This window comes from Leptodactylus fuscus, chromosome 10, assembly GCF_031893055.1.
Source record: "Leptodactylus fuscus isolate aLepFus1 chromosome 10, aLepFus1.hap2, whole genome shotgun sequence".
Classification (NCBI taxonomy): Eukaryota; Metazoa; Chordata; class Amphibia; order Anura; family Leptodactylidae; genus Leptodactylus; species Leptodactylus fuscus.
In genome coordinates this window covers 19,379,525-19,406,758 of record NC_134274.1, presented here as the reverse complement: position 1 = coordinate 19,406,758, position 27,234 = coordinate 19,379,525, and the positions used below count along the sequence as shown (strand labels likewise).

Genomic DNA, 27,234 nt, shown 5'->3' with positions numbered 1-27,234 from the left:
GCACTATATGGCAGTAGCAAGAAATGAGGGTATTTGTATTCCCAATATATTCTTTGAATTCCCAGTCAGACAATGGCACTGTATACCAGTAGTAAAAATTGTGGGTGCACGTAACCCCAATATATTCTTTGAATTCCCAGTCAGACACTGGCACTATATGGCAGTAGCAAGAAATGAGGGTATTTGTATTCCCAATATATTCTTTGAATTCCCAGTCAGACAATGGCACTGTATACCAGTAGTAAAAATTGTGGGTGCACGTAACCCCAATATATTCTTTGAATTCCCAGTCAGACACTGGCACTATATGGCAGTAGCAAGAAATGAGGGTATTTGTATTCCCAATATATTCTTTGAATTCCCAGTCAGACAATGGCACTGTATACCAGTAGTAAAAATTGTGGGTGCACGTAACCCCAATATATTCTTTGAATTCCCAGTCAGACACTGGCACTATATGGCAGTAGCAAGAAATGAGGGTATTTGTATTCCCAATATATTCTTTGAATTCCCAGTCAGACAATGGCACTGTATACCAGTAGTAAAAATTGTGGGTGCACGTAACCCCAATATATTCTTTGAATTACCAGTCAGAAACTGGCACTATATGGCAGTAGCAAGAAATGAGGGTATTTGTATTCCCAATATACTCTTTGAATTCCCAGTCAGACAATGGCACTGTATACCAGTAGTAAAAATTGTGGGTGCACGTAACCCCAATATATTCTTTGAATTACCAGTCAGAAACTGGCACTATATGGCAGTAGCAAGAAATGAGGGTATTTATAACCCCAATATATTCTTTGAATTCCCAGTCAGACAATGGCACTGTATACCAGTAGTAAAAATTGTGGGTGCACGTAACCCCAATATATTCTTTGAATTACCAGTCAGAAACTGGCACTATATGGCAGTAGCAAGAAATGAGGGTATTTGTATTCCCAATATATTCTTTGAATTCCCAGTCAGACAATGGCACTGTATACCAGTAGTAAAAATTGTGGGTGTATATAGCCCCAATTCTATTGCTAGGGGACTTGCAGGGTATTTCTGGGGTGAAGGTGGGGGGGCACACCGTTGGAACGGGTATCGGGGTATATATCGGGTATACGGGAATACACTGACAGTGTATTCCATTCAGGATCCTGGGAAAGCTGGGTTGCGGCGATTGAGCCCGTCAGTGCCACGTTACACTGACAAGCTTCTCCCTGGAATTTAGCTCTTACAAGAGCTGTTGGTTGTCTTCTCCTTCCTATCCTAGCCTGTCCCTGCCTACCCAGAATCTAAGCCCTAGCTAGCTGGACGGAAACCTCCGTCCTCGGTGAATTGCAAGCTCAGAATGACGCGAAGCTGGGCGTCGCTGTTCTTTTAAATTAGAGGTCACATGTTTTCGGCAGCCAATGGGTTTTGCCTACTTTTTTCAACGTCACCGGTGTCGTAGTTCCTGTCCCACCTACCCTGCGCTGTTATTGGAGCAAAAAAGGCGCCAGGGAAGGTGGGAGGGGAATCGAGTAATGGCGCACTTTACCACGCGGTGTTCGATTCGATTCGAACATGCCGAACAGCCTAATATCCGATCGAACATGAGTTCGATAGAACACTGTTCGCTCATCTCTATTGCCAATGTCTTCTTTGCCAATATGCAAACTGACATTGCCATTGCCCTAAATAGGTAAGCGTCAATACCTTCCAAAGAACTAAATTGCATATTGACATAAACAGGGATAGTGCAATGGAGGCAATAGAAGGTAGGGGTAGACGTAATGAATAGAGGTAGCGAAGTCTATGAAAAGAAATGGCATAGGGAAGTAGGGAAGTGGTTGATTTGGAAACAGCCCCTGGTCTATGGTCTACTAGAAGGCGAAGTGGTTGGTTTGGGAATAGCCCCTGGTCTATGGTCTACTAGAAGGCAAAGTGGTTGGTTTGGAAACAGCCCCTGGTCTATGGTCTACTAGAAGGCGAAGTGGTTGGTTTGGAAACAGCCCATGGTCTATGGTCTACTAGAAGGCGAAGTGGTTTGTTGGGAAACAGCCCATGGTCTAGGGTCTACTTGAAGGGGTTTTCAGATTTTTGATACTGCTGACCTATCCAAGCTGATTCAGCTGTGTCCGGTTATAACAAACTACAGAGATGGATGGAGTTGGAAGTAGCTTTGCTCCTATTTGGTTCCATCAATATTTAGTGGATGGGGCTGCAGCTTTTTTCCAATTTCTTGACTTCAGTCCTTCTCTGTAGCGTCAGGTGCCTGGAGGAAGCGGGGTCAGCTGATAAATCGGGAGACTAGGTGCCATACTCCCACTATGGCCTATCCCGTGGAGTATGCGTATCTAGGTGCCATACCCTGACTATGGCCTATCCCATAGGCCATGAGTACCAAAAACCACTATGAGGGGCGTACATCTCCTTTTTCCACCATTGCTATATACATTTTCTCTTGGCTTCCATAACTACAGATTTCAAAAATTTATTCCATTCCATCTATTCCAAGTAATCAAAAATATATTATATTTTTCATCATGGAAGACATGTGTTATCCAAAATGAATATAGTGATTAACATAGGACCATTTAGTTTTAATCACTCCAAGACTATGTGACCTTGTTATTGTCCTAAGTATTGGGTCAAATCTATTCCATACTGAGACTTGGGTCTACAATGATTATACCGTATTATTTTAGTGCTTCTGTCACCCCGGGGAAACAAGTTTTAGTTCACAGCTGAAGACCTCTTTTTAGGTCTTGTCACTGTTAATCCGACAACAGTTTTATCAGATGATACTTGTCCTAGTGAGAATTAAATGCTCATTTGTTGCTGAGGAAGATAATTCCTTCATAAACGTTATTATTAACATGGGGCATGCAGAAGCTAATTGTTAGATTTTCTTTTTTTTATGAAAATATCATAAATTAAAAACAGAGCTCGGAAGAAAATCCATTAAATTAATTAAGATAATACATGTCAGTTTAAGATTAGAGAGGCAGCCATTTTGTGTGCTAATATGCACAAAGGAGCCTTTTTACAACATTTTTGTCTTTGTAGTGTCCGCAGGTAGTCACAGCCCTGGAGGATACACACTGCCTGGAATGATGGGAACTCTCTTCTGTTGCCCATTATACCTTAGTTTGTCAAACTGTACTTATATTCCTGGATAGGTCCAGACAAATATAGGTTGAAACATATTGGGAGTAACTTAGGCACTTTTTAGGGTAACTTAGTTTAGGGCTTACCCTTGTAAAAGTGGGTAAGCCCACGGATAGCACACTGACCCACACCACAGTCACCTGCATGAGGCCTTATGGCTAGTTCACACAGAGTTTTTTGGCAGCGGATTTTGACGTGGAATCCGCCTCAAAATCCGCTGCCAAAAATGGCTCCCATAGACTTAAATGGGAGCCGCTCGCTTCTTTTTTCCGCTAACTAGTAGTGGAAAAATGAAGCGTCATGCTCTATCTTGCCGCGAATTCCATGGCTGAATCAACCACGGCGTCCACGACTCGAGACACGCTCCAGTGTAGGCCCATTAATTTGGGCCTACACAGGAGCAAGATTCCGTCGTGGCGAGCGGCACGGAATGTTCTACAGCTGTACGTCCTCTGTAATTGTCACTCCGCCTACTAACACTAATAATTGACACGTACGAATATAGTAGGGCATTACTTTGCAGCAGTCACCTCATTTACAGCATAGACAAGATAGACAGGGAGTCAATTTCTGATTTTCCCCAAGGTGGCACTATTAAAGGATTATCTCTTAATAGAAATTAATTGTACACTTTATTGTACAATATCCCAACACAGTATTATCTTGAAATGCTTACTATCTTGGACACACATATTTGGACATGTCCTGTCATTTCTCTTGATCCATTATTTCTGTCTCATTTATGGCACATATTAGACTCCTGCATCTAACGAAATGTAAGTGAGACCCGCAATACAAATGGAAATAAACAGTTCTTGTACCACTCGCTGATACCATGATGTTAATATAAACAGAATTACAATGGCATCCAGTCTTCTATTAATGCAAAGTGCACATACACACCAAGGGGCATACGCAATACTTTCTGCACGGCAGGGGTTTGCAGAAACTATTTATGGGTTCAAAGCATTCAGCACAACTTACCTTGTTACAAAGGTTACATTAACATACAAATGCATGTAAACTATGCAGACCGCCGCTTCTCGCTATTTCGTAAAGACAAAATGGAGTCCCCTGAGCAGTGTACAAAGGACCCATTTTTCTTCTCTAATTTCTGGTGTACTTAAGATTTTTATTCTGCTTTATCTTATTCCTCCTACCTGGTACAAGTGTATAAGCATTAATAAGAGACAAGAAAATTGCATCAATTTCAAGCCTGCACACTTTAAATTATATTCCCATAAGATTCGGAGCTGTAGTGCTTGAAGACTATACTTATATAAGAAGATTATTAGGGATTGAAGATAGCATTTCAGGAAAAAAAACCCTATTAAGCAGCAAAGTAACGGAGTTTTCTTGCCGTCAAATCCTGTTATTTAGGCTTTGTCCCATGACAACTGAATCAGCAGGAATATCAACAGAACTTTACAAAACAAACTTCATAATCTATTTTAGGAACTTTCAGATGGAGAACCTGCAAGTCCTCAAACTGCAGCTTCATTATAATGTTTGCTGATGTAGCATTCAGAAATTAACAAAAGAAAAAAAAGATTTATAGCGCCCCCTATCATGATGCAGCGGGAGTCCAAGCAGGTTAATAGACACAGTGGTCCTCAAGAGTTATACCTGAACCACAGCTACCAATAACACTTACATTACAGCATCTGAGCGGTAACTGCTGCTTCCACCACCCTGCTGCATTAGATAGTAGGGTGGTGTAGTAGATCTCTTCCAAATCTCAGTTGCAGAATAATAGCATGTGTCTTATAGGGATTTTCTACACAATATTCTTGTCACTGTGTTTATAATCCTATATTGTGACATCAGTGTGTGTATTATCCCTGTACTGTGACATCACTGTGTATTATCCCTGTACTGTGACATCACTGTGTGTATTATCCCTGTACTGTGACATCACTGTGTATTATCCCTGTACTGTGACATCACTGTGTGTATTATCCCTGTACTGTGACCTCACTGTGTGTATTATCCTGTACTGTGACATCACTGTGTGTATTATCCTGTACTGTGACATCACTGTGTGTACTATCCCTGTACTGTGACATCACTGTGTGTATTATCCCTGTACTGTGACATCACTGTGTGTATTATCCCTGTACTGTGACATCACTGTGTGTATTATCTCTGTACTGTGCCATCACTGTGTGTATTATCTCTGTACTGTGCCATCACTGTGTGTATTATCCCTGTACTGTGACATCGCTGTGTGTATTATCCCTGTACTGTGACATCGCTGTGTGTATTATCCCTGTACTGTGACATCGCTGTGTGTATTATCCCTGTACTGTGAGATCACTGTGTGTATTATCCCTGTACTGTGACATCACTGTGTGTATTATCCCTGTACTGTGACATCACTATGTGTATTATCCCTGTACTGTGACATTACTGTATAACATCTTTGCTTGTTTGTATTTCTGCACCACTCTCCATTTGCACACTGCGGCGCAGGAGGTGTGCTCAGTTATGATTCTTTGCTTTTTGTACATGTTGCTCTATCTAAACACTGCTCTAATCCCACATCTGCGTATTGATTTTCCAACACACCCATCTCTTACACCTTTGTTTCCTTCTGCTCCTCAAATACTTAATTTTAGCCTTAACTGTGTGATTGACAGCCTATCTGCCAATCAAGACTGGGATGGGTTCTGGACTTCCTATAAACAGGTCACCAGCCCACACATGTTTGCTGGCTGTGACTGTGTCCTTGCTTAGCATTCTATTTGCTCTTTATTGTATTGTACTTACTGACTTCTGACCTTTGGCTTTTCTTGTGACTATTCTTTTGGATTGTGATTTGGTACTGTTTTGTCTCTCTGGCTTTGACTCTTGACTTGCTGACTCCTCTTCTGTGGTGTGCTGTCTTGTCCGTGTTTTGTGTTTACACTTATCTAGAGAAGGGACTGTCGCCCAGTTGTCTCTGTCATTAGGACAGTGAGGCAAGTAGGTAGGGACAGGGGCTGTGTCGAGTTTAGGACTCACTGTTTCTATCATTCCCTTTCTCCCAGGTTTCAGCATCAGCTAATAGGGAATTGCAGCAGGCGATTCTCTTACACACTGTGCTTATTATCCCTATACTTTGACATCATTGTGTTTACTATCCCTTTAGAGTGACATCACTGTGTATGTTGTCTGTGTACTGTGACAATACTGTGTATTGTATACCAAGACAGTTTTCTATATTCTCTATCTGTCACAGTTGTGTAACTGTTTACAACACAAATAGAAAAAGTTTCATGTAAAAAATCCTCCATTGTTTAAACACTTGTCCAATTGTTAACAAATAATTACCCCTTACAATTTGCTAGTTAATTGTAGGTCTGAGCTTTTTATATGCTTGGTAATAACTGTGGTCTGAGATAATATTAGAATTGTGGCTGGAAAAGTAATCATAGGTTTGGGATAATTTGTTCATGCTTTAATGGTGGTCAACCTGAGCTCACAAATGTGTTATACCCGTACTTAGCCATTGTGTTCATGTTCTTTATGCATGAGAGACTACTCTTGGTATGTGATTAAAATGAACATTTCCCGTAATGTGGAATGTACAAAAAAAAAAAAAAAGGATTTAAAAAAAAATAAAATGACATTAATTCATGTTATAAGTGTATAAAATTACATGACTTGTGATAGACCAGAATGTCCAGTCCATTTCTTTCTGGTTTTACAATATATACATTTTCTTATAATAAGTTTTATGCAGATGTGGTTAAATGCTGCAGGTCAGAATGCTTTTAGAAGTGTTCATAGTTAATTTGTTAATTAACAGAAATGAGGTCAATGCTGATAAGAAAATCTAAATCATATCAATGTTTAGAGGAGTCCTGGAAGTGATGATATGGCTCCTATAGATATAATCCTGATCTCAACATCATCCAGTCTGTCTGAGTTTATAAGACGAGACAGAAGGATTGGAGCAAGCCTACATCCACAGTAAATGGCAGAACACTCTCCCTGCCAAGTTCCTTCAAAAACTGCTTGTATGTTTCCGCAGAAAAATAGATGGAAGGCAAAGGGCAAAAGTCGCACCAAATGGTGATGGAATTTACATTTTTCTTTTCTTCAATTCAGTGTTAATTGAGTAGTCTGGGTGAGATGTACACCCCCTCCATTACCTGACCAGCCATCGGCTTACACCCTTTAATGAGTTTGTGAGACTACATGTTTGAGAGATGGGGGAAAGATCTTAATCTGCCCATAACGCCTATTTCTCCTGTGCTCTATATACAGTATAAATAATACTTTCATCACCTCCTGGGCTTAAAAGGTAATATCTTCCCTGTACTCTACAGTCTTCTTACACCATTGCCTGTTCACAAGTTATCCCTTATCTATGGATCCATAGGACAGGGGAAAACTTACACATTGGTGGGGTCTGATCCCTGAGACTCCCACCAGTTTTGTTCCCCATTCTGAATGGACTAGTAGTCAGGAAGGACATGAATTGCTTCATTCATTCATTTCTACAGGAGTGCCAAAGATACCCGGAGTGTTGTGCACATATGTCCAGACCAGAACAAAATAAAAAACTCCGTCGTTCCTCTGGTCAAGGGGGTCTAAGCAGCTGGATCAACACTGATCTGCAATTTATCCTCTAACCATAGCTTCTTAAAATAGCAACCCCTTTAACCTCACCCTCCAATCTTTCCATATATAACCCCCTATTACTTGCCCTTAACCTCATCTACGTGAACTTGTAAAAATTAAGTTCTGTTATCCAATGAACTGTGCTGTAGCAACACTCCAGTATGGGGCCCCTAAAAACCATAGCGCTGAACTTGGATAAGCGAAAGCACCAGTTCTTAAGGCAGCAGATTCTTTTCAAATTTTCACAAAAATCTCACATTTGGCTTAAGAGACACCAAAGTGTAATAAAAGCAGTTGCGGTTTGGACTGAATCTAAACTGGTGGGTGATCTATACAAACATTAGCAAAACAAATCTAGCTTGGTTCGGCCACTGGTTTGCCATGGGGATGGCAAAGGGGTTCAATGGCTGTTGGCTATGTTAAACCAAGTCCCTGGCACTGAATGCTTACATCCTCTCCTACATTATCAATTCAATGAGAAATACTTCTCAGAAACACTTAATGAGATCTATTATACATGCATATCACGCCTCAAAATAATTGTACATACAAAAAAAAAAATATCTCCAATCAGGCTTGTGACAGAAATAGCATATTCTAATTATTTTCAGATGGTACCAGAGCAAATGATCTGCATTGGAGTGAATCTGATTTGAAAATGGGCATCTAAAGGCGATGATGCTGATCGCTCTCCCAGATGAAGCACATGTTTTTAAGAGAAAAAAATCCCCCCTCCCGGAATCTATTTTCAGGCATGTTATAATGTTTATTGATGCCGCAGTCTCTTACCCACTAATAGTCTCTTAACAATAAATTAGAAGAGGTTATAATTCTCCGCATTGCTTTATTTCATTTTTGTTCTTTTTTTGTAGCCAGTCACAAGCATCATCGGATAAATTCTTTTAATCTGGTATAATTGGGACTCAATTGGAACTCATTGCGTACCAATTCTTTGGACTCATCCTGGGATAGTTCAATTTTGTGCATTGTCAAAAATAAAGGACAGACCCTCAGAAGTAGACATGGGCGATCCTCTCAAGATTCATTTAATTTTGAGTTCGGGTGGCTTGGATCCCAGGTCCGTTTCGGGTCAAACAAGTTTGGATAGTACTGGAAGTGATATAGGAGGAGGTTTCAAACACTAAAAGGAGGTCCAGGTCTAAAGAAATCGGAGAGTATAATAATTTCACTTCTGTTTCAAGTGTGACAAACTCCTGAAGTTTTGGGTTTGGGATGCACCTGAAACTTTTGGTATACTGGGGTCAAACTCGGCTCGTTCCTAATCATGTATAATTGGTTTGTGACAATATATTGGTATATCACTCTATCAGCAATCCAGTCTGCATTCACATTTCTGACAGGTGTCTGTTAGAAATCCTGGGCAAAAAAGCTCTGCAAACCAAACTGCTGTATCTGATGATGTCAGGACAAAAATATTGGACAGACCCTCAGGAGTAAAGGTGGGCGACCTTCTCAAGATTCATTTAATTTCGAGTTCGGGTGGCTTGGATCCCAGATCCATTTCGGGTCAAACAAGTTTGGATAGAACTGGAAGCGAAATAGGAGGAGGTTTCCAACACCGAAAGGAGGTCCAGGTCTAAAGAGACCCCAGAGTATAATAATTTCACTTCTGTTTCAAATGCGACAAACCTCTAATCTTTTGGTTTTGAGATAAGCATGAATCTTTTGGAATATTGGGGTTGAACTCAACTCATTCCAAGTCAGTTTGCCCATCTTTACTCAGGATATGTTGTTGTCTCAGTCCTGTGATGGAATGGAACAACACTGTGTGAGTAAATGGGGTCACACATAGTTTGGGGTTCAAAGGCCTCAATGCAAAATATGTAAAAGAGTTCCCAACTATCAAACATTATGTACGATATTGGACTGCATATATGAGACAAAGAAACTATTATGAGATCCATCAGTCTACAGAACCCGGGTATGATTAGTTTGACCCTTGGTAGAAGGTTATTCAATGTATGTCCAGGGTGATGAGTCTATCTTTAGGGTTTATTATCTTCTATGCATTTCTCATCATTTATTTCTCTTTCTGATTTATGACTCAATTTTCATGCAAGAAATAAACCGTGTGGGAGTAAAACTGTGAAACACAATAGACTCTAATCATTTACACCTAGTCTCTAGATCTTCACTTGTGCTAAAATATTCTTTTGTTTTTATCAACTTTAACATTGAATGTAGTTCTGGTTAGTAAGGACACAGATGGCTGGATGGAATTATTTCTGGAGATAAGCAGTATGTGGTGTCTTGGTAAATGGTTCTAGAAGTGGTTTGCCAATGAATTTTATGTCTCATTGCATTCTTGGTGGATCCATGTGTTATCACTCAGCTGTTCATAGTATACTGAATGGAAAAACCTACCGATCCATTCAAATACACCAATGTTATGCATGTACCACTGCGTAACGCTACAGAATCCTCTTAATATTGGCTAAATGAAAAATCCTGTAAGGAGGAAAAGTCGGTGGAAACTCAACAGATTTTTAAATGGACAGTATCTCTATCGTTTGGGGTCCCTATGCGGATCTAAACAGCGGAGACCTGAACACTAGTGTGAACTAGAAACCAAAAAAAAAAAGAAAATAAAAACCATGGGGCATATTAAATGAGTTATCCTACAAGAAACATATATTACATTAAAAGTATGATAAATAGGGGTCTGACCTCTCCTCCAGTCACTAGAATACGGGTTCTTAGCTCAATATTCCAGAGGCATTTGAATGGAGAATGGTTCAGGTATGGTTCCTGGCACTCTAGTCAAAGATTATGGGACTGGCATAGACAACCATGGCAATTTGCAGGAAAAACATTTTTTCAGTTTGGTTCTTGGTCACGTCATATGCTGCAATTATGGTCAACTTTAAAGTTGCAAAAAAACAGGTCCATTCCACTTATCAAACTCAAATTGGTAGTCAATGACGGACAGTTCGTTTTTCCAGGACGCTGAAAAAAAGAAGCATCCTGTTTAGTCTTCCCTTGGATTCAGCCCCAGGATCAACATTATGAGACTACCATTGTATCTGAGGCTTCTCAGTGAGCAAAACCAAGGCTTAGCCCAGCTCAGCTTCACCTTTCTGATGTGGGTTATACACAGGACCACAATTTGGAAAGGAAGCCAAGGCAGAAGACTACCTCAAATTCCTCTACATATTCATTCAGGGGAACATACCCATACTCTGTGCTATTTGCTATGTGCTATGCCATACTGGTAGGAAAGGTTGAGAATATCATAATCACTGTAAACCCCTTTAACCAAAAATATTTTGCTTTAATCCACCAGGGGTAAAGCTGTTGGGCACGATGTTGATCTCTTAATTACATGTCCCAGAATAGGAGTGGAGAAGAATATTCTGCACAATACCATTAATGTACTGAAACAGCAGGTGAGACATTCTGTTCAGTACATCATATACCGAAATGTATCCACCTGGATGTAATTTTTATAAAACTTTTTGATACTTTACATTATTTATAGTGTACCAACATCATGTTATTATAAGTTAGAACTTATTTTCTTCAATCAGAGAGTTAAATTCCGAATTTGCAACTGGTGGGCAGTGATCTATGAATTTAGTTGGTATGGGGTGGATAAGTCCCACGTCTGACAGCAGGGTAGGTCTGTTTCCAAGGGCAACCAAAAGAATTCTGAGAGCAACTTTGTATGTTAATGGAAAAAAAAAATTGTGAATACAAAGAGCGAAGCAGAGCAAAGTAGAAGTGAAATGTCACTTTAGCTTTTACCTGTTCTCTGTTCCCGTCTCTGACTGTCAATGCTTAATTATATATCTGTGAATTCGATTCTTTCCAAGGGTCGCCTTCTTTTTCATGATATAATTGAATCAACATTTGATGACACGAAACGCCCCAGCAGGAGCGTGGATGCCCTCGATCATTATCAGAAGAGTTTTATAATACTGAAACTTTTGAAAAAAGAAGTTAAGGCTGAAAATAGAGGCAATGGCTGGACAAAGCCTGAGGATACTGATCTGAGAGACTGGAAAGCAGTACGGGTTGACCTAGTAATAACTCCACATGAACAATATGCCTTTGCACTTCTCGGATGGACAGGCTCTCCGGTAAGATATAATACTGTATTATATCACTATACACCTGCCAAAATCAAATGTTTAACTCTGTACCTAGCACCTCTAAGAAGAAGTTTTTGTGTACCATAATGCCTTCATAATATGGAATATAATGATAAAATATTATTTTAATATTATTTTCATAATATTTTATTGAGTACGTTGAATAAGCTGGTACAGTCCAGGACTGTTGACTAAAGATGTTTAAGTTAATTAAATTAGATTGGAAGTTTGTGTTTTGTCTATTAAATAAAGGCATACCAAGCCTGGCTACTGACAAATCTGTCCTTCTAAAGAAAAACTGTTGAGTACGAACTATGCCTTGTGGCAACAAGTTTCAGAAGACGTCATAAAATGTCAGAGGTATGAAACTCAAAAGGGCTACATTGCTAAAGCTTTGGTGTACATCAATCCACAATTTGACAAATTTACAAATGGAGAAAATTAAAGGTTCTTACTACTCACCATAGAGATTTGTATCCTGTAAAGAGCAGGATAGGCAGAATAGGCAGTGATGACAGACATTGGAAAGAAACTAAGGGCAATAGCCAAAAAACTAACAAAGATTCGACAAACTGGGAAAACCATGCATTAGTGGAAGGACTACCTGGATGTTTCATAATGCTTCGTGGAAATGTTCATGGACAGATGAAGTTGACCTATCTAGTACAACGGCACAAGAACACTGCACCAACACCTCAGAGCAATAGAGCAATGCACCAACACCACAACCTCATCCCAACTGGGAAGTGTGGTGGAGGACGCATCATGGTTTGGAGCTGCCTTGCTACCTCATGGCCTGGATGTCCTGTGATTATTGATGGACCAATGAATTCTTCTTTCAAAATATGTCATAGGCAAATACAAGGAAGCAGTCCATGACCTCAAGCTGAAAAGATATAGGGCGATGCCAGTGCTTAAATTGTACCCCATAGTCACTATGGGGCATAATACTGTGTGCAGGGGCCACTATGGGGTTTAATACTGTATGCAGGGGTCACTATGGGGCATAATAGTGTGTGCAGTGGCCACTATGGGGCATAATACTGTGTGCAGGGGTCACTATGGGGCATAATAGTGTGTGCAATGGCCACTATGGGGTATAATACTGTGTACTGCGGCCACTATGGGGCATAATACTGTGTGCAGGGGCCACTATGGGGCATAATACTGTGTACAGGGGTCACTATGGGGCATAATACTGTGTACTGGGGTCACTATGGGGCATAATACTGTGTGCAGGGGCCACTATGGGGCATAATACTGTGTACTGGGGTCACTATGGGGCATAATACTGTGTGCAGGGGCCACTATGGGGCATAATACTGTGTACAGGGGTCACTATGGGGCATAATACTGTGTACTGGGGTCACTATGGGGGATAATACTGTGTAAAGGGGCCACTATGGGGGATAATACTGTGTGCAGGGGCCACTATGGGGGATAATACTGTGTACTGGGGTCACTATGGGACATAATACTGTGTGCAGGAATGCAGGGGGTTGGAAGGAGAAGATTGTCGGTTGGTCTGTCAGGGTCTTTTGGGGGGCACGGCCATTATTCCAGAATTCCCCCTAGAATTTTTTCCCAATTTAAGCACTTGGCGATGCAATGACACAAAGCAGAATTTGTATCTTTGAATGACCAAGTCAGATTCCTGACCTTTATCCTATAGAGATGCTGTGGCGTGACCTGTGCAAGGAAGGCATCCCAGAAATAATGATGAAACACATATGCAGGGAGGAAACCCCTTGAACAAATCGTATTGGCATTTACAGGAAACACATGGTGCAGGTTATTGCTGCTAAGGGGAACTGCATGAGGGTTCACTAACTTTCCCTACCTGCATTGTTTATATTTTCTTTAATAAAAGACATGAGCAATACAACTGTGTATATCTGTTAGTTTAGCTAGGCTCTATTCAGATAATGTGTTTTATATCTGTATAAGGGATACAAAAAAACCCAGATGCAAATGGTTGGCTGTGTACAGAGACATCAGTGTATAAAAAAGGGAAGCGTTTTTTAAACCTGTTGTTGTGTTGTTTTACATGCCTTTGCATCCATTAAACAGCGGATCTATAAATGTGATGTGAATGGAGCCTTACATTGTATTCGTCTACACCTGGGACTCAGATAACATTATTGGACCACATCTCGATAGTAATCAATGCAGAAACCTGGATAATTCCAAAGGGTTCACTTAATTTTGTTTGCCACTGTATATCTATTTGTACTTCCATACCCCAGAGTAAAGACATTTCAGAAAAGAAAATCATATTTTTCATTGCTAATCCCTAGAACATTATAATATAAAGTGAAGCTATTAAAGCAAATGTCTTGCACATGAAAAATTGCCTGTGTAGTAGAAATATGTCTTCATTTAAGATGTACCTGGCGCAACCCATCTTTGTCTGGTGTTATTGCAAGGAGCTCTTTAGAAACACATTTCTAAGGCGATCAGTATATCCCCCATTCTATTACCATCAAGAAACCCTGATTAAATTGTAAGTTCTTGCAAGAGGAAATCAAATGTGCCTCTAGAGCTCTGTCTTACACAATGTTATTATCATTTACTCCATAAAAATGAAATCCTGCACATGTAAAGAGTCGCACACTCCCCTAAACAGATGCAGAACTGCGCAGGCTGTAATAAGCCGAATACACTCCGTAATTAGAGAAGAGCAGACAGGCAGAACTAACATTAGCCGGGAAAAGTGATATTATATGTGAGCGCTGGACAGAGTATGGATTGGGCTCTCCGCAATCAATTTCCATAGTTATTTACATCAAAATAAGGAGAACTGGTGTTTGTTTATGGCAGGAAGAGAAGAAAAGGGAAATCAGAGGAATATTCACTTTAATCAGCGCGCCCTATACTTTTACCGTTACCTTTTAGCTCTGCGCTACGTCTTATACATACCCGTGAATTATTCTAATTTACCTTCCCAGCCTGTAATTACTATTCTGTTATTGTTTGTTATATATCTATCTAATCTACAGATGGGTAAAGTATATATTGGGTGGGTGGGTAGATAAATAGGTAGATAAATAGATAAAGTGCACAAGAGAGCAGCACCAAAAGGTTAAATTGTACAAAAATGGGTGCAAGTCCCTTAGGTCCACAGCTCATTGACCATATACACTCACCGGCCACTTTATTAGGTACACCTGTCCAACTGCTCGTTAACACTTAATTTCTAATCAGCCAATCACATGGCGGCAACTCAGTGCATTTAGGCATGTAGACATGGTCAAGACAATCTCCTGCAGTTCAAACCGAGCATCAGTATGGGGAAGAAAGGTGATTTGAGTGCCTTTGAACGTGGCATGGTTGTTGGTGCCAGAAGGGCTGGTCTGAGTATTTCAGAAACTGCTGATCTACTGGGATTTTCACGCACAACCATCTCTAGGGTTTACAGAGAATGGTCCGAAAAAGAAAAAACATCCAGTGAGCGGCAGTTCTGTGGGCGGAAATGCGTTGTTGATGCCAGAGGTCAGAGGAGAATGGCCAGACTGGTTCGAGCTGATAGAAAGGCAACAGTGACTCAAATAGCCACCCGTTACAACCAAGGTAGCCAGAAGAGCATCTCTGAACGCCGCACAGTACGTCGAACTTTGAGGCAGATGGGCTACAGCAGCAGAAGACCACACCGGGTGCCACTCCTTTCAGCTAAGAACAGGAAACTGAGGCTACAATTTGCACAAGCTCATCGAAATTGGACAATTGAAGATTGGAAAAACGTTGCCTGGTCTGATGAGTCTCGATTTCTGCTGCGACATTCGGATGGTAGGGTCAGAATTTGGCGTCAACAACATGAAAGCATGGATCCATCCTACCTTGTATCAACGGTTCAGGCTGGTGGTGGTGGTGTCATGGTGTGGGGAATATTTTCTTGGCACTCTTTGGGCCCCTTGGTACCAATTGAGCATCGTTGCAACGCCAAAGCCTACCTGAGTATTGTTGCTGACCATGTCCATCCCTTTATGACCACAATGTACCCAACATCTGATGGCTACTTTCAGCAGGATAATGCAATGCCATGTCATAAAGCTGGAATCATCTCAGACTGGTTTCTTGAACATGACAATGAGTTCACTGTACTCCAATGGCCTCCACAGTCACCAGATCTCAATCCAATAGAGCATCTTTGGGATGTGGTGGAACGGGAGATTCGCATCATGGATGTGCAGCCGACAAATCTGCGGCAACTGTGTGATGCCATCATGTCAATATGGACCAAAATCTCTGAGGAATGCTTCCAGCACCTTGTTGAATCTATGCCACAAAGAATTGAGGCAGTTCTGAAGGCAAAGGGGGGTCCAACCCATTACTAGCATGGTGTACCTAATAAAGTGGCCGGTGAGTGTAAGTAACTCCAAGAAGACACAGGCAGCACTCAAAAATGGCAAAACAATTTGAGGGACTTTATTAGCCCTTATGTGCAATGTTCCAGTTCCGATAGAACCTCTCAAATATAAATTAAGAGATTTTGATATCTTTAGATGTCCACTTCAAGGTGCACGACCTGCGCTTCCAGACTCCAGAAAGCCGTATTGACAAATATCGAATATTGGAGAGAAAGTTCCGCAGCACTTGAGTTTTCTTTAAAATTTTACTTTTAATCCATCGGTTTAAAAATCACGAAAGAGTGCTAAGTCAGAAAAATATAGTGACAAAAAAATGTGGTTCAAAAAACGCTATCTCTGACGCGTTTCGGGACTTTTGCGTCCCTTAGTCATAGCGCAGATGGTATTAAGATGGTATTAGGCTGAGAACCTTTCTCAACTTGGGAAAGGTTCCATAGGAATTGAAACGTTGCCCTCAACTTTTCACTGTCTGGAGAGGTGCCTCTGTCTTCTAGGAGATAGATAGATAGATAGATAGATAGATAGATAGATAGATAGATAGATGGATAGATTTACAGAGCCATAATTCCTCCTGCTTCATGTTAGGTGGTCAGTACTAAAATGATTCATCATAGTTAGGATATTTGGGGGCTTTATGTCTCACCAATATATATATGTATATATATATATATATATATATATATATATATATATATATATATATATTTTTTTTTTTAATCATATAGTGAACGATATCCCATTTTTTAAATCTGGTTCTTTTCAAATTGTAGAATGCTTGCAAATTCCATTTTCAGTACATGACTATGTGGCGGCCATCTTGCCTGAGCTCCTCCTCTGCTCTGTTAACAGCATTTAGTGATCTGCTTTACTGACTAGTCATGGCAATAGTCTGGAGCCATCTCACTGAGGTCTATGGGAGAGTTCTCTAGACATGCTCTATGTCGGAGGGGAACAGAAATGTGGTGACATCTTCTATTGTCAGTAGTGGACACAATGATGGATCAGTGGTGTTATACTGTATATAGAGTTGTTAACTTCTATTGTAACACTGTCTGTGATGTAAAAGAGAGGACTGTTACAAAGAAAACCCTTACAGAATTGGTAAATGTCAGTCTATTATTAGGCTTAGTGACCAAAGTGATTTTTTTAAAATATCGATATAGACATGGAAAAAAGTCAGTCTTTAAAAATAGGTTATTTTCATCTGACACATTCCTGTGGTTATACCATAGACTTGTCTTAATGAACTTCTTGCACTTTCTTGAATTACTATATAAAATAGAATAATCGCCTCACCATATACTCTTCACCATCATCACAAACTTCATAATTACTTTCATCAAGGAAGTTTCTTTTCCCTTAGCAAACATTAATTCATTGTCTTGCAGTTACTTCCCTGCCAGGGTGACACGCCATCCATCATTACCATCTAGTTCTGCTCCCTGGACTGCCTACAGGAATCTGCCTCTTTGATATCGGGAGGTTATAATATTCAGATAATTAATTTCATTCTAAATGGGATTTTCACCTTGGAACCCGAGTCTTCAATGGAAGTTTTGTTCTTCGTAATTTTCACATTTTTGTAAAATTTTAACCATCAAATACAGCGAAATATGTCAGATCTTTGTGTCATTGCCATCTTCATAGAAATTCACACAGCAGTTTGTTGCTACATTCAATGGCTTCCTAAGTATTGGCCAGAGTGAATTTGTCTTCCATTTGATACACTTGTGTTCCCGACTCATGTGGGTAATTTCTGCTCTCTAGCACTTTACTGCAGATTATAGGTATATAGCACCATCATCGCCTGGGTGTCCTGTCACATTCTACAAAAGAAGGGATAAAAGTATACAAAAATCAGCAAACACAAAAACATTTCCAAATACTGTTTTTATATTACTACTATATTTCGTTGAAGGATTTTACTATGGCTAAAACATTTCCTCTATCTAAGTCTCTGGCTGCCTCTTAGGCCCGGTTCACATCTGCGTTTGGGTCATTCCGTTCCCCTCTCTGCATGAAAAACGCAAAGAGAAAAGCAAATGCAAACATTTTTCATGTGGAAATAGAGCCGAAACCACATGGACCCCATTATAGTCTATTGGGTTTGAGAGCTCAGAGTATAATGTGGCACCATTTTTGTTCATGCGAGGCGAATCCCCATTAAAACTTGGAATATTTGGTTTGAAGCAGTTCTCCCATCTCTTGTCTTACTTGATTACGCTATTCTCGTTATATTTTCAGCACCATTGTACAAAATCCCCCCCACAAAGTTGACAATTTGTGAAGTACTTGTCCTGGCTAATCTAGTACTGTTGACCATTGCCTTGTTTGAAGTCAGATCGCTCAATTTTCCCATTCTAATGCAGATTTGTAATGTGGAAAGTGACAAATCCCCAGAATGCCAAGTTCATTGGTGTTACCAATGTTGATGGTGCGACAACCACTGACCCAGACCACCAAAGACACGAGTCCACTTTATACTGCTAGAAATATTACTCGTACTATAGTATGAGTAATGTGGGGAAAGTAGCAATGGTGCGGACCCAACCAGTCTGAGACAGGGACTCAATGTCTGGTGCAAAAAGGTTTATTTAGAAAAACAGTAGAATAAACAAACAAAACCCTGCTCGTCCGAGCACTAAACAATAAAGTACTAACTGTACATGTGGCGTACTACCTACCACACAGGTAAACAAAAATAGGGCAATACAGTATCACCAGCCTCTCAGTGTGTCAGGACAGTCGTAGGCACCTCCTCTTGCTCCCAGGATTTGCCCTGAAGTGCAGGATCTTATGGCCCAGGAATGAGCCCAGGACCCACACCTGGGGCTGAGGCCTACACAAGACCTGCCCTGGACCACACATAGGTCATAAACCTGGGACTAATATATCAGGACTCCAGCACTCTGCCAGTCATCTTCTCACAGTAACCAATATTCACCCCGTTATCACGGCAACTATAAATATCATAGTCAACAACCAATTCTAAGATATCTTGCATATGTAAGAAAATGTTCTTTTAAGCCTAGTTTTCTTATGATAACCCACAACTGATGGAGCAGAGAGGTAGGAAGTGTTGTCATGGGGCCACAGATACAAGATTACTAGAACCTTGTATCTTCAACCACTGGAACAAGATTATATATCTTGAATTTGGAAAAAAAACAAAACCCAGCACAAGGACAAATACATAACCTGATAGTTATCCTTTAAATGATGAAATTTGCATACAAATGGATAGCTCATAATGAAAAATATTTATTTGGCACAGTCAAAACATCTTCAGGATAATTCTCATTTATTTGCGAGCCTTGTAGGAAATGCATAAAGTAGATATGAGATGGGATTAAAATGCATGAAATAACTGCAGCTCCCTGCGATTGCTGCTCTTTAATGTTCTAAATTAAGAGTGAAGAGGCGCCCGGTCTTGTCAAGTGATAATCCTCGCAGGCCAATTATTTTTAATACAGAGCTCAGACAATTTATCAGGTATGGTATTTAATCCCGGTTTATATGGCCATCTATAATCTTAACCACTTTCCTAATACATTGTGAAAACAGAAATTGTATATTCATTGACATTTGTTTGGCGGGCACTGGTTGGTATTACTGTCGCTGATAAGCCATACAATAGCTTTAAGACAAATGAAATGTATTCTTTGTTTTTCCTTAACAGCAGTTTGAGCGAGATTTGCGCAGATATGCTACCCACGAGAAAAAGATGATGCTGGATAACCACGCTCTGTATGATAAAACCAAGGTAGGGAGAAAGAAATATGTTTTTGTTCGGTTCCCATTTCATTCTGTAAAGCGAAGTGAAATTCGGCGCTGATGTTTCTAAGTGTCAAATGTAATCAGAAGAAATCTTTTAACCCTTTCCCGACATCCGCCGTAATAGTACAGCACATGCCCGGTATGTAACTATGGCAACCGCCCGGGAGCCGGGTGGCCACCATAGCCGCCGGGTGTCTACTGCTTTATGCAATAGACAACCGGCGCTAATGTCTCAGATCGGTCCCCAGAACGATCGGAGGCATTAACTCCTTCGGCGCCTTTGACCGCCTCATATTCCCGGTGGTGCATGGGCGCCGCCATTTTGCCGGTGATCGCCGGTGCCTGGAGCATGCTCCAAGGCCGACTTCACGTTTCCATGACAGCTGGGAGCCTTGTGAAGGCTTCCGGCCGATCTGCATTCACTTTCTTTTGCAGGCTGGTCTATGCAGCCTACAAAAGAAAGAGGAAAATTTACTCACCGAAATTTTCATTTCCCGTAGTCCGTAGGCAGCACAATTGCACAATTACACAAGGGATTTCATCCCCTAGGTACAACCAGAGAGACAGGTTAGTTAGCAATCGTGAATAATTAAACAATTAACAAGGACCCCTCCTATAAAGGTAAGGAAGTCGGCTGGCCCAATTGTGTTTTTTTTTGAAGCAATAGACATTCAATAGGGAGGGTCGCTTGTGCTGCCTACGGACTACGGGAAATGAAAATTTCGGTGAGTAAATTTTCTTCTTTCCCGTACGTCCTACGGCAGCACAATTACACAAGGAATTTGAGAAGCAATGAGATAACAGGGAGGGATGCCGGCCGCCACTCTTTGCCTAATAAGGATCGCACTGCTGCTCGTGAAGCGAGTCTGTAGAGTTTGATAAATGTGAATGAAGAGGATCCGGTTCCGCCATGTGCATTTGTTCTAGTGGAATCTGTCCCACTTCTTCCCATGATGTGAACATGGGCCCAGCGGCATGAGCTCTGACTTTAGCGGAGATTGCAGATCACTCAGTTGGTAGCACATTTCAGCCGCAGCCCTGAACCATCTTGCCAGTGGGGCTTTTACTTGTCCTTTGCCCCCTTATTTGGGCCATAATGTTGCCAGTAAAATTTTGGCTTTCCTGAAGCTGTTGGATCTCTGCAACCAGACAGGAGTTCTCTGTAACATGTAAAGATGCCACTTTAGTTACTCCTCTCCCTAAGGTTTAGGGAAGACCCTGGCAAGGCAACTTCCGGGCTGATCTGCTTGAAAGAGGGACCTTAGGAAGGAACCCTGGGATGGCTCTCAAGAGAAGACAAACTCCTAGGAACTCCGATAGGACTCTTTGTAGTAGAGAGCCTGTAATACACTGATATGTCTGGTAGATATGATGGCTATTAAGAAGAAACTTTGAAGTTTAGCCATTTATTGAGACTTCTTGAAGTGGCTCAAATGAAGATTCAGCGCATTAATGACCCTGCAGGTCCCTAAGAATACCTTTTTTTTTTTTTTTTTTTTTTTTTTTTTTTTTCGGTGACAAAACAGACTTAACATTTGCAATGCTTTGAAGAAAGGTTTTTATGAGGTGGAGACTAACGAGTATATGAGCATATTCAAAATAGCATATATGAGTATACCAGACAATATGTGAGTATATCCACAATAGGATATATGAGAATATACAATGAAAAATGTCCGATTATATATAATGGAAGATATGTGCATGTAGCCACAATAGAATATATGTAAGTATATACAATGGGCGATATGCGAGTCCACACATCAGACTACATGTGAATATAATCACCATATAGTATAGGACCATATCCACCAGAGTTCATGAGTATCTCTATAATCAAGTATATGAGAGTGCAACCATAAATAAAGCACATGCGAGTATGTATACAACGGAGTTTATGTGAGTGTAAACATGCTAGAGTGTATCCACAACAAAGTATTTGTGAGTATATACACAGCAGAGTATGTGAGTATACACACCGTAGAGTGTATGTGAGTATATACACAGTAGAGTATGTGAATGTATACACAGTGTATGTGAGTATATACACAATAGATTGTATGTGAGCATACACACAGTAGAGAATATGTGAATATATACACCATGGAGTGTATGTGAGCATACACACAGTAGAGTGTCTGTGAGTATATACACAGTAGAGTGTATGTGAATATATACACAATAAAGAACATGCAAATATATACACGGTAGAGTGTATGTGAGTATGCACACAATGAAGTGTGAGTATATACACAGTAGAGTGTATGTGAATATATACACGATAAAGAACATGTGAATATATACACGGTAGAGTGTATTGAGTATACACACAACGGAGTGTATGTGAGTATATACATAGTAGAGTGTATGTGAGCATACACACAATGGAGTGTATGTGAGCACATACACAGCAGAGTATGTAAGTATATATCCAGAGTGTATGTGAGTATATACACACTGGAGTGTATGTGAGCATACACACAGTGGAGTTTATGTGCGTATATAAACAATAGAGTGTGTGAGTATATAGACAGTGGAGTGTATATACACCACAGAAGATATATTCTAGGATCCTGTGGATACAGATCTTATTTTATGCAAATGAGTATCACAGAGAAATCTGAAGGATTCTCCATCTGTGTCAGTGTCCGGAGGATTTCTGCCCTCAGACTCGTCTTCTAAATCTCTGGTGAGATGAGCGAGCCGTATACATAGTGACCTGGCAACTGGAATCACTTACAAAGATGTATTGTAAACTCCTATGGAGGATATAGAAGGTTTCTACAAGACAGACACAATTGGGCCAGCCGACTTCCTTACCTTTATAGGAGGGGTCCTTGTTAATTGTTTAATTATTCACGATTGCTAACTAACCTGTCTCTCTGGTTGTACCTAGGGGATGAAATCCCTTGTGTAATTGTGCAATTGTGCTGCCGTAGGACGTACGGGAAAGGTTGATTTTTTTGTAATGCATTAGCATTGTAATGCATTGCATTAGTGAGCAGACCCCCTGGGGTTCAAGACCCCTAGGGGGTCTAATAAATGCAAAAAAATAAACAAAATAAATTTTTTTAAAAAAAAAGTATTAAAAATTCAAATCACCCCCCTTTCCCTAGAACACATATAAAGTAGTTAAATACTGTGAAACACATACATGTTAGGTATCCCTGTGTCCGAAACTGCCCGCTCTACAAATCTATAAAAATATTTTTCCTGTACGGTAAACGCCGAAGCGGGAAAAATAGTCAAAAGTGCCGAACTACCATTTTTTCACTGTTTTGATTCGGATAAAAATTTGAATAAAAAGTGATCAAAGCAATAACATTTCCCGAAAATGGTAGAACTACAAAATACACCCGGCCCCACAAAAAAAAGACACCCTGTGCATCCCGTACACGGACGTATAAAAAAGTTACGGCTGTCAGAATATGGCGACTTTTAGAATAAACATTTTTAACACAGTTTTGGATTTTTTTTAAGGGGTTAAAATGTAAATAAAACCATAGAAATTTGGTATCCCCGGAATCGTACCGAAACACAGAATACAGGAGACATGTCATTCTGGCTGCACAGTGAACGCCATAAAACCGAAGCCCGTAAGAATGTCGCAGGAATGCATGTTTTCTGCAAATCCACCCCATTCTGAATTTTTTTCCAGCTTCCCAGTACATTATACAGAATAATTAATGGCGGCACCATAAAGAAAAATTTGTCCCGCAAAGATTAAGACATCATGTGGCTCTGGGAGCGGAGAAATAAAAAAGTTATGGGCTTTAAAAGGAGGGAAATCAAAAACGAAAAACGAAAATCAAAAAATGCCTTTGGCGGGAAGGGGTTAAAAGAACAGTATCATCGAAAAATGAGCTGAAAATACAGCAAGGGTATGTTCACACTCAGCTGTGTCAGCAACATGCTGGCCCCTTTCCATTATTAATATGTTTCTGCCAAAAAAATATTGATTATCCCCCACTGATCAGCTGTTTTGAGCAGCTGAAACACAGAGAATGAAGCAGTAAGGGCTAGTTCACACGTAGGCAAAGGGGCGGATTTTGACAGCGGATTTCGCTTCAAAATCCACCCCTTTACAATGGTGGTCTATGTAGACCACCGGGCTTTTTTTTTCCGTTAGCGGCGGGAAGAAATGACATGTCAAAACCTGCGCGGGCAGTTCACGTGTGAACTGACCCTAAGGGATAGTTTACACGGAGTCTTTTAGCAGTGGATTTTGACGAGGAATTCACCTCAAAATCCGCTGCCAAAAATGGCTCCCATTGACTTCAGTGGGAGCCGCTCGCTTTTTTTCCGCTAGCTAGTAGTGGGAAAAAAGAAGCGAGCTGCCCTATCTTGCCGTGGATTCCGCAGCTGAATCGGTCACAACGTTCGCGGCGCGAGGCTCCAGCCCATTCACTTGGGCCTCATCCAGAGCGGAATGCCGCGACGGAATGTGTACACGCGGAACTCTGTATGAACTAGCCCTAAGCAGACAGCGCTGTTCTCTGTGTAGTGGTCAAACCAAATTACTGCAGCTTAGTTCCCATTCAAGTAAATGGGAGATGATCTGTAATAACCTGGTTTGGCCACTATGTCAAAAACTGAACAGGGACGTAATTTGAGAGGGTGCAGTTGCACCAGGTCCAGGTGCTTTAAGGGGCCCATAAGCACTGGCATCAGTGTTGAGATTGTAGCTTCCATCTGGCCCATAAGCCAAGGAGACCCTCAGAATACCCCTAACCACACTAAGGGGGATTAAACTCCTTAGTACCCGTAACCATCACTATCAAGAATTCGCTGTAGGGATGAGGTAGGGGCCCAGACAAAAGATTACACCAGGGGCCCATGCGAGACTTTAGTTACGCCACTGGAGCAGAGCTGTCTCCATACTCCATTAGAACACCTAATTGCTGGAGTCCCGGATATTGATCTCCCATAGATCTGATGTTTTTAAAATCACAAAAGGGCCTTATTCACCAAAGCCCGCCTTTTGGCCCATAGCAAAAATCAAAGTAATATTTCCATTTTTCCAGGGCAGCTTAAGGGTCCATTCACATAGAGGAAAACGGTGAGGAATTTGGTGTGGAAAAAAAAGCCTCCCATTGACTTCAGTGGGTTCTTTTTCTGTGTGAATGGACCCTCAGACATACAAAATAAGTTCAGTTGCTATGGGCTACAAGGCCAGTTTTTTTCTGTTCTTTGCAAAGATTTCTGTAAATGAAATTTTGTTCCATTCATGTGAATGGAGAGGTTTTGACGTCAATCATATTTCTTGAAATTCCATTTAGATGCAGAAATAACTCCAGCTCATATGCTTTGTATGTATACGAGCCGAGTTACTTCTTATTACAGGTCTGTCTTGTATGGAGTTGTAATATGGCTGCCATAGAGGTATATGGGGTCTTTGCTGCCCCCCCCCCCCCCCACAAGTCTCCAGTTTCATACAGAGCCCTATAGAGGTTTTTCTGTCACATTTCATACAGAGCAATCTGACAATTGGCAATTTCTATTCCATTTATATAGAAGTACATACCGTATTTTTCGGACTATAAGACGCACTGAGGTTTTAGAAGAGGAAAATAGGAAAAAAAATTTTGAAGCAAAAAATTTGTAAAATATTTATTAACATAATATAATATTTCACCAATGTAAATAGAACCGGGGGTACACAGGGATACCTAATGTGTATGTGTTTCACAGTAATGTTTTTGTTTCATATGTATTCTAGGGATATGGGGGTGATTTGAACATATATATACATACACACACACACACACATATATATATATATATATATATATATATATATATATATATATATATTTTTTTTTTCTTATTTTATTTGCCCCCTCCTAGGGGGTTTGATCTTGCAAGTTGATTGCAAGTCCCATAGGCTGCAATACAACTATATCCCTGTCTATGGGAGATGCTCTATATGCTGGACATAGACCAGCCGTAATACTAGTAATAACCCTATGACAAGCCAGGGGAGCCTTCATAAGGCTCCCGCGTGGCATAGAAACAGGTCGGCTCCTGCAATATCGCCCTGCGGGAGATGGCCTGCAGCTGCACAGGTACCAGGGGCGGTTTCTTAACTTTCTAGGGGAAGGTGGGGGAGGGTTAACTCCGGGGGTTAAAGGAGCGGCCGCCATCTTTAAGACCCGACATCTACCGCATTGAAACGGCAGATGTCAGGAAGGGGCTGGAGTGTAGGGGCATCATAAACAAGTACAGGCGCTACAGGCTTTCTTCTGCCTGTGCCGGCTGTAGCCTTTCTCTGCTGTTACGGAACCTCCTTTTGCTTCACACAGACGGGACACCGCACATTCGGACTATAAGACACACCCTCTTTTTCCTACCATATTTGGAGGAAAAAAAGTGCGTCTTATAGTCCGAAAAATACGGTACTTCCATGAGAGAATATCTCCGCATGTAATCCTGAATATAGAGCACATAGACTCCATACTAAGGAGGTGTCCAGACTATATTCATCTACAAGGGGCCTTACAGAGATACCTGAGAACCAACGACGCTAAGGGCAAATCCGCTAGTAATAGGATTGTATTGGAACATGAGGCAATGTCTTTTTATGGCAGGGTCACATACAAAAAGCTTTTTGACTTGAAAAAGAATTGGCTACAAAACAATGAAGGAGTAAGTTCTGTAAAGCCAAATTAACACTTCACTATAACAATATGTTCATAAGGAGAGAAAAGTCCATTGAAGAGAGTAAACTCCACTTGTGCTTCTCGCTAACTTTCCGCCTAATTGACAGACTCAGCACTGCTACATACATTTGTAGATCCATTACTGGAGTCTTTATTGGTGCAGCAAAGACTAATTGGTTTATCTATAGACTCTTTTTGTGATTTAAGAAGATAATTATGGCTGCTAATGAGGAACCAGCGATAGACAAGTCGCACTAAAAGCATTTTGCAGCTTATAATGTATTTGATCCCTGCCCCTTTTTATTGTGATGACATGCAGAGTTTTTGATTCATAAATTATTGTAATATGCCAATAGTCAGGGAGGCGAACACAACAAGCATAACTAATAGATGAGCTGATACAGGAATATAAGATTTTTTATAGCCTCAAGGAATGAAAAACATAATATCTACCAGACTCAAGCCATAGATGTAGCAGTGCTAGATTTGTTATTTAATAACCCTGATTGCTGTCAGGGAATGGGTACGTTCTTCTAGGCATCCAGAGGCTGAAATCTACTATATCTAATT

The 27,234-nt window shown here is 40.7% G+C and overlaps 1 protein-coding gene across 1 annotated transcript in view; it reads left to right on the top strand.

Moving 5' to 3' along the window:
- The window catches only part of DNTT (DNA nucleotidylexotransferase), a 162,329-nt gene that overhangs the window by 106,457 nt on the left and 28,638 nt on the right, over window positions 1–27,234 (top strand). Inside the window, exons 8-10 of the mRNA XM_075258488.1 lie at window positions 11,054–11,156; window positions 11,583–11,849; window positions 19,908–19,991. Coding sequence (XP_075114589.1) covers window positions 11,054–11,156; window positions 11,583–11,849; window positions 19,908–19,991 — 454 coding nt within the window. The remainder of the gene's footprint in view (window positions 1–11,053; window positions 11,157–11,582; window positions 11,850–19,907; window positions 19,992–27,234) is intronic.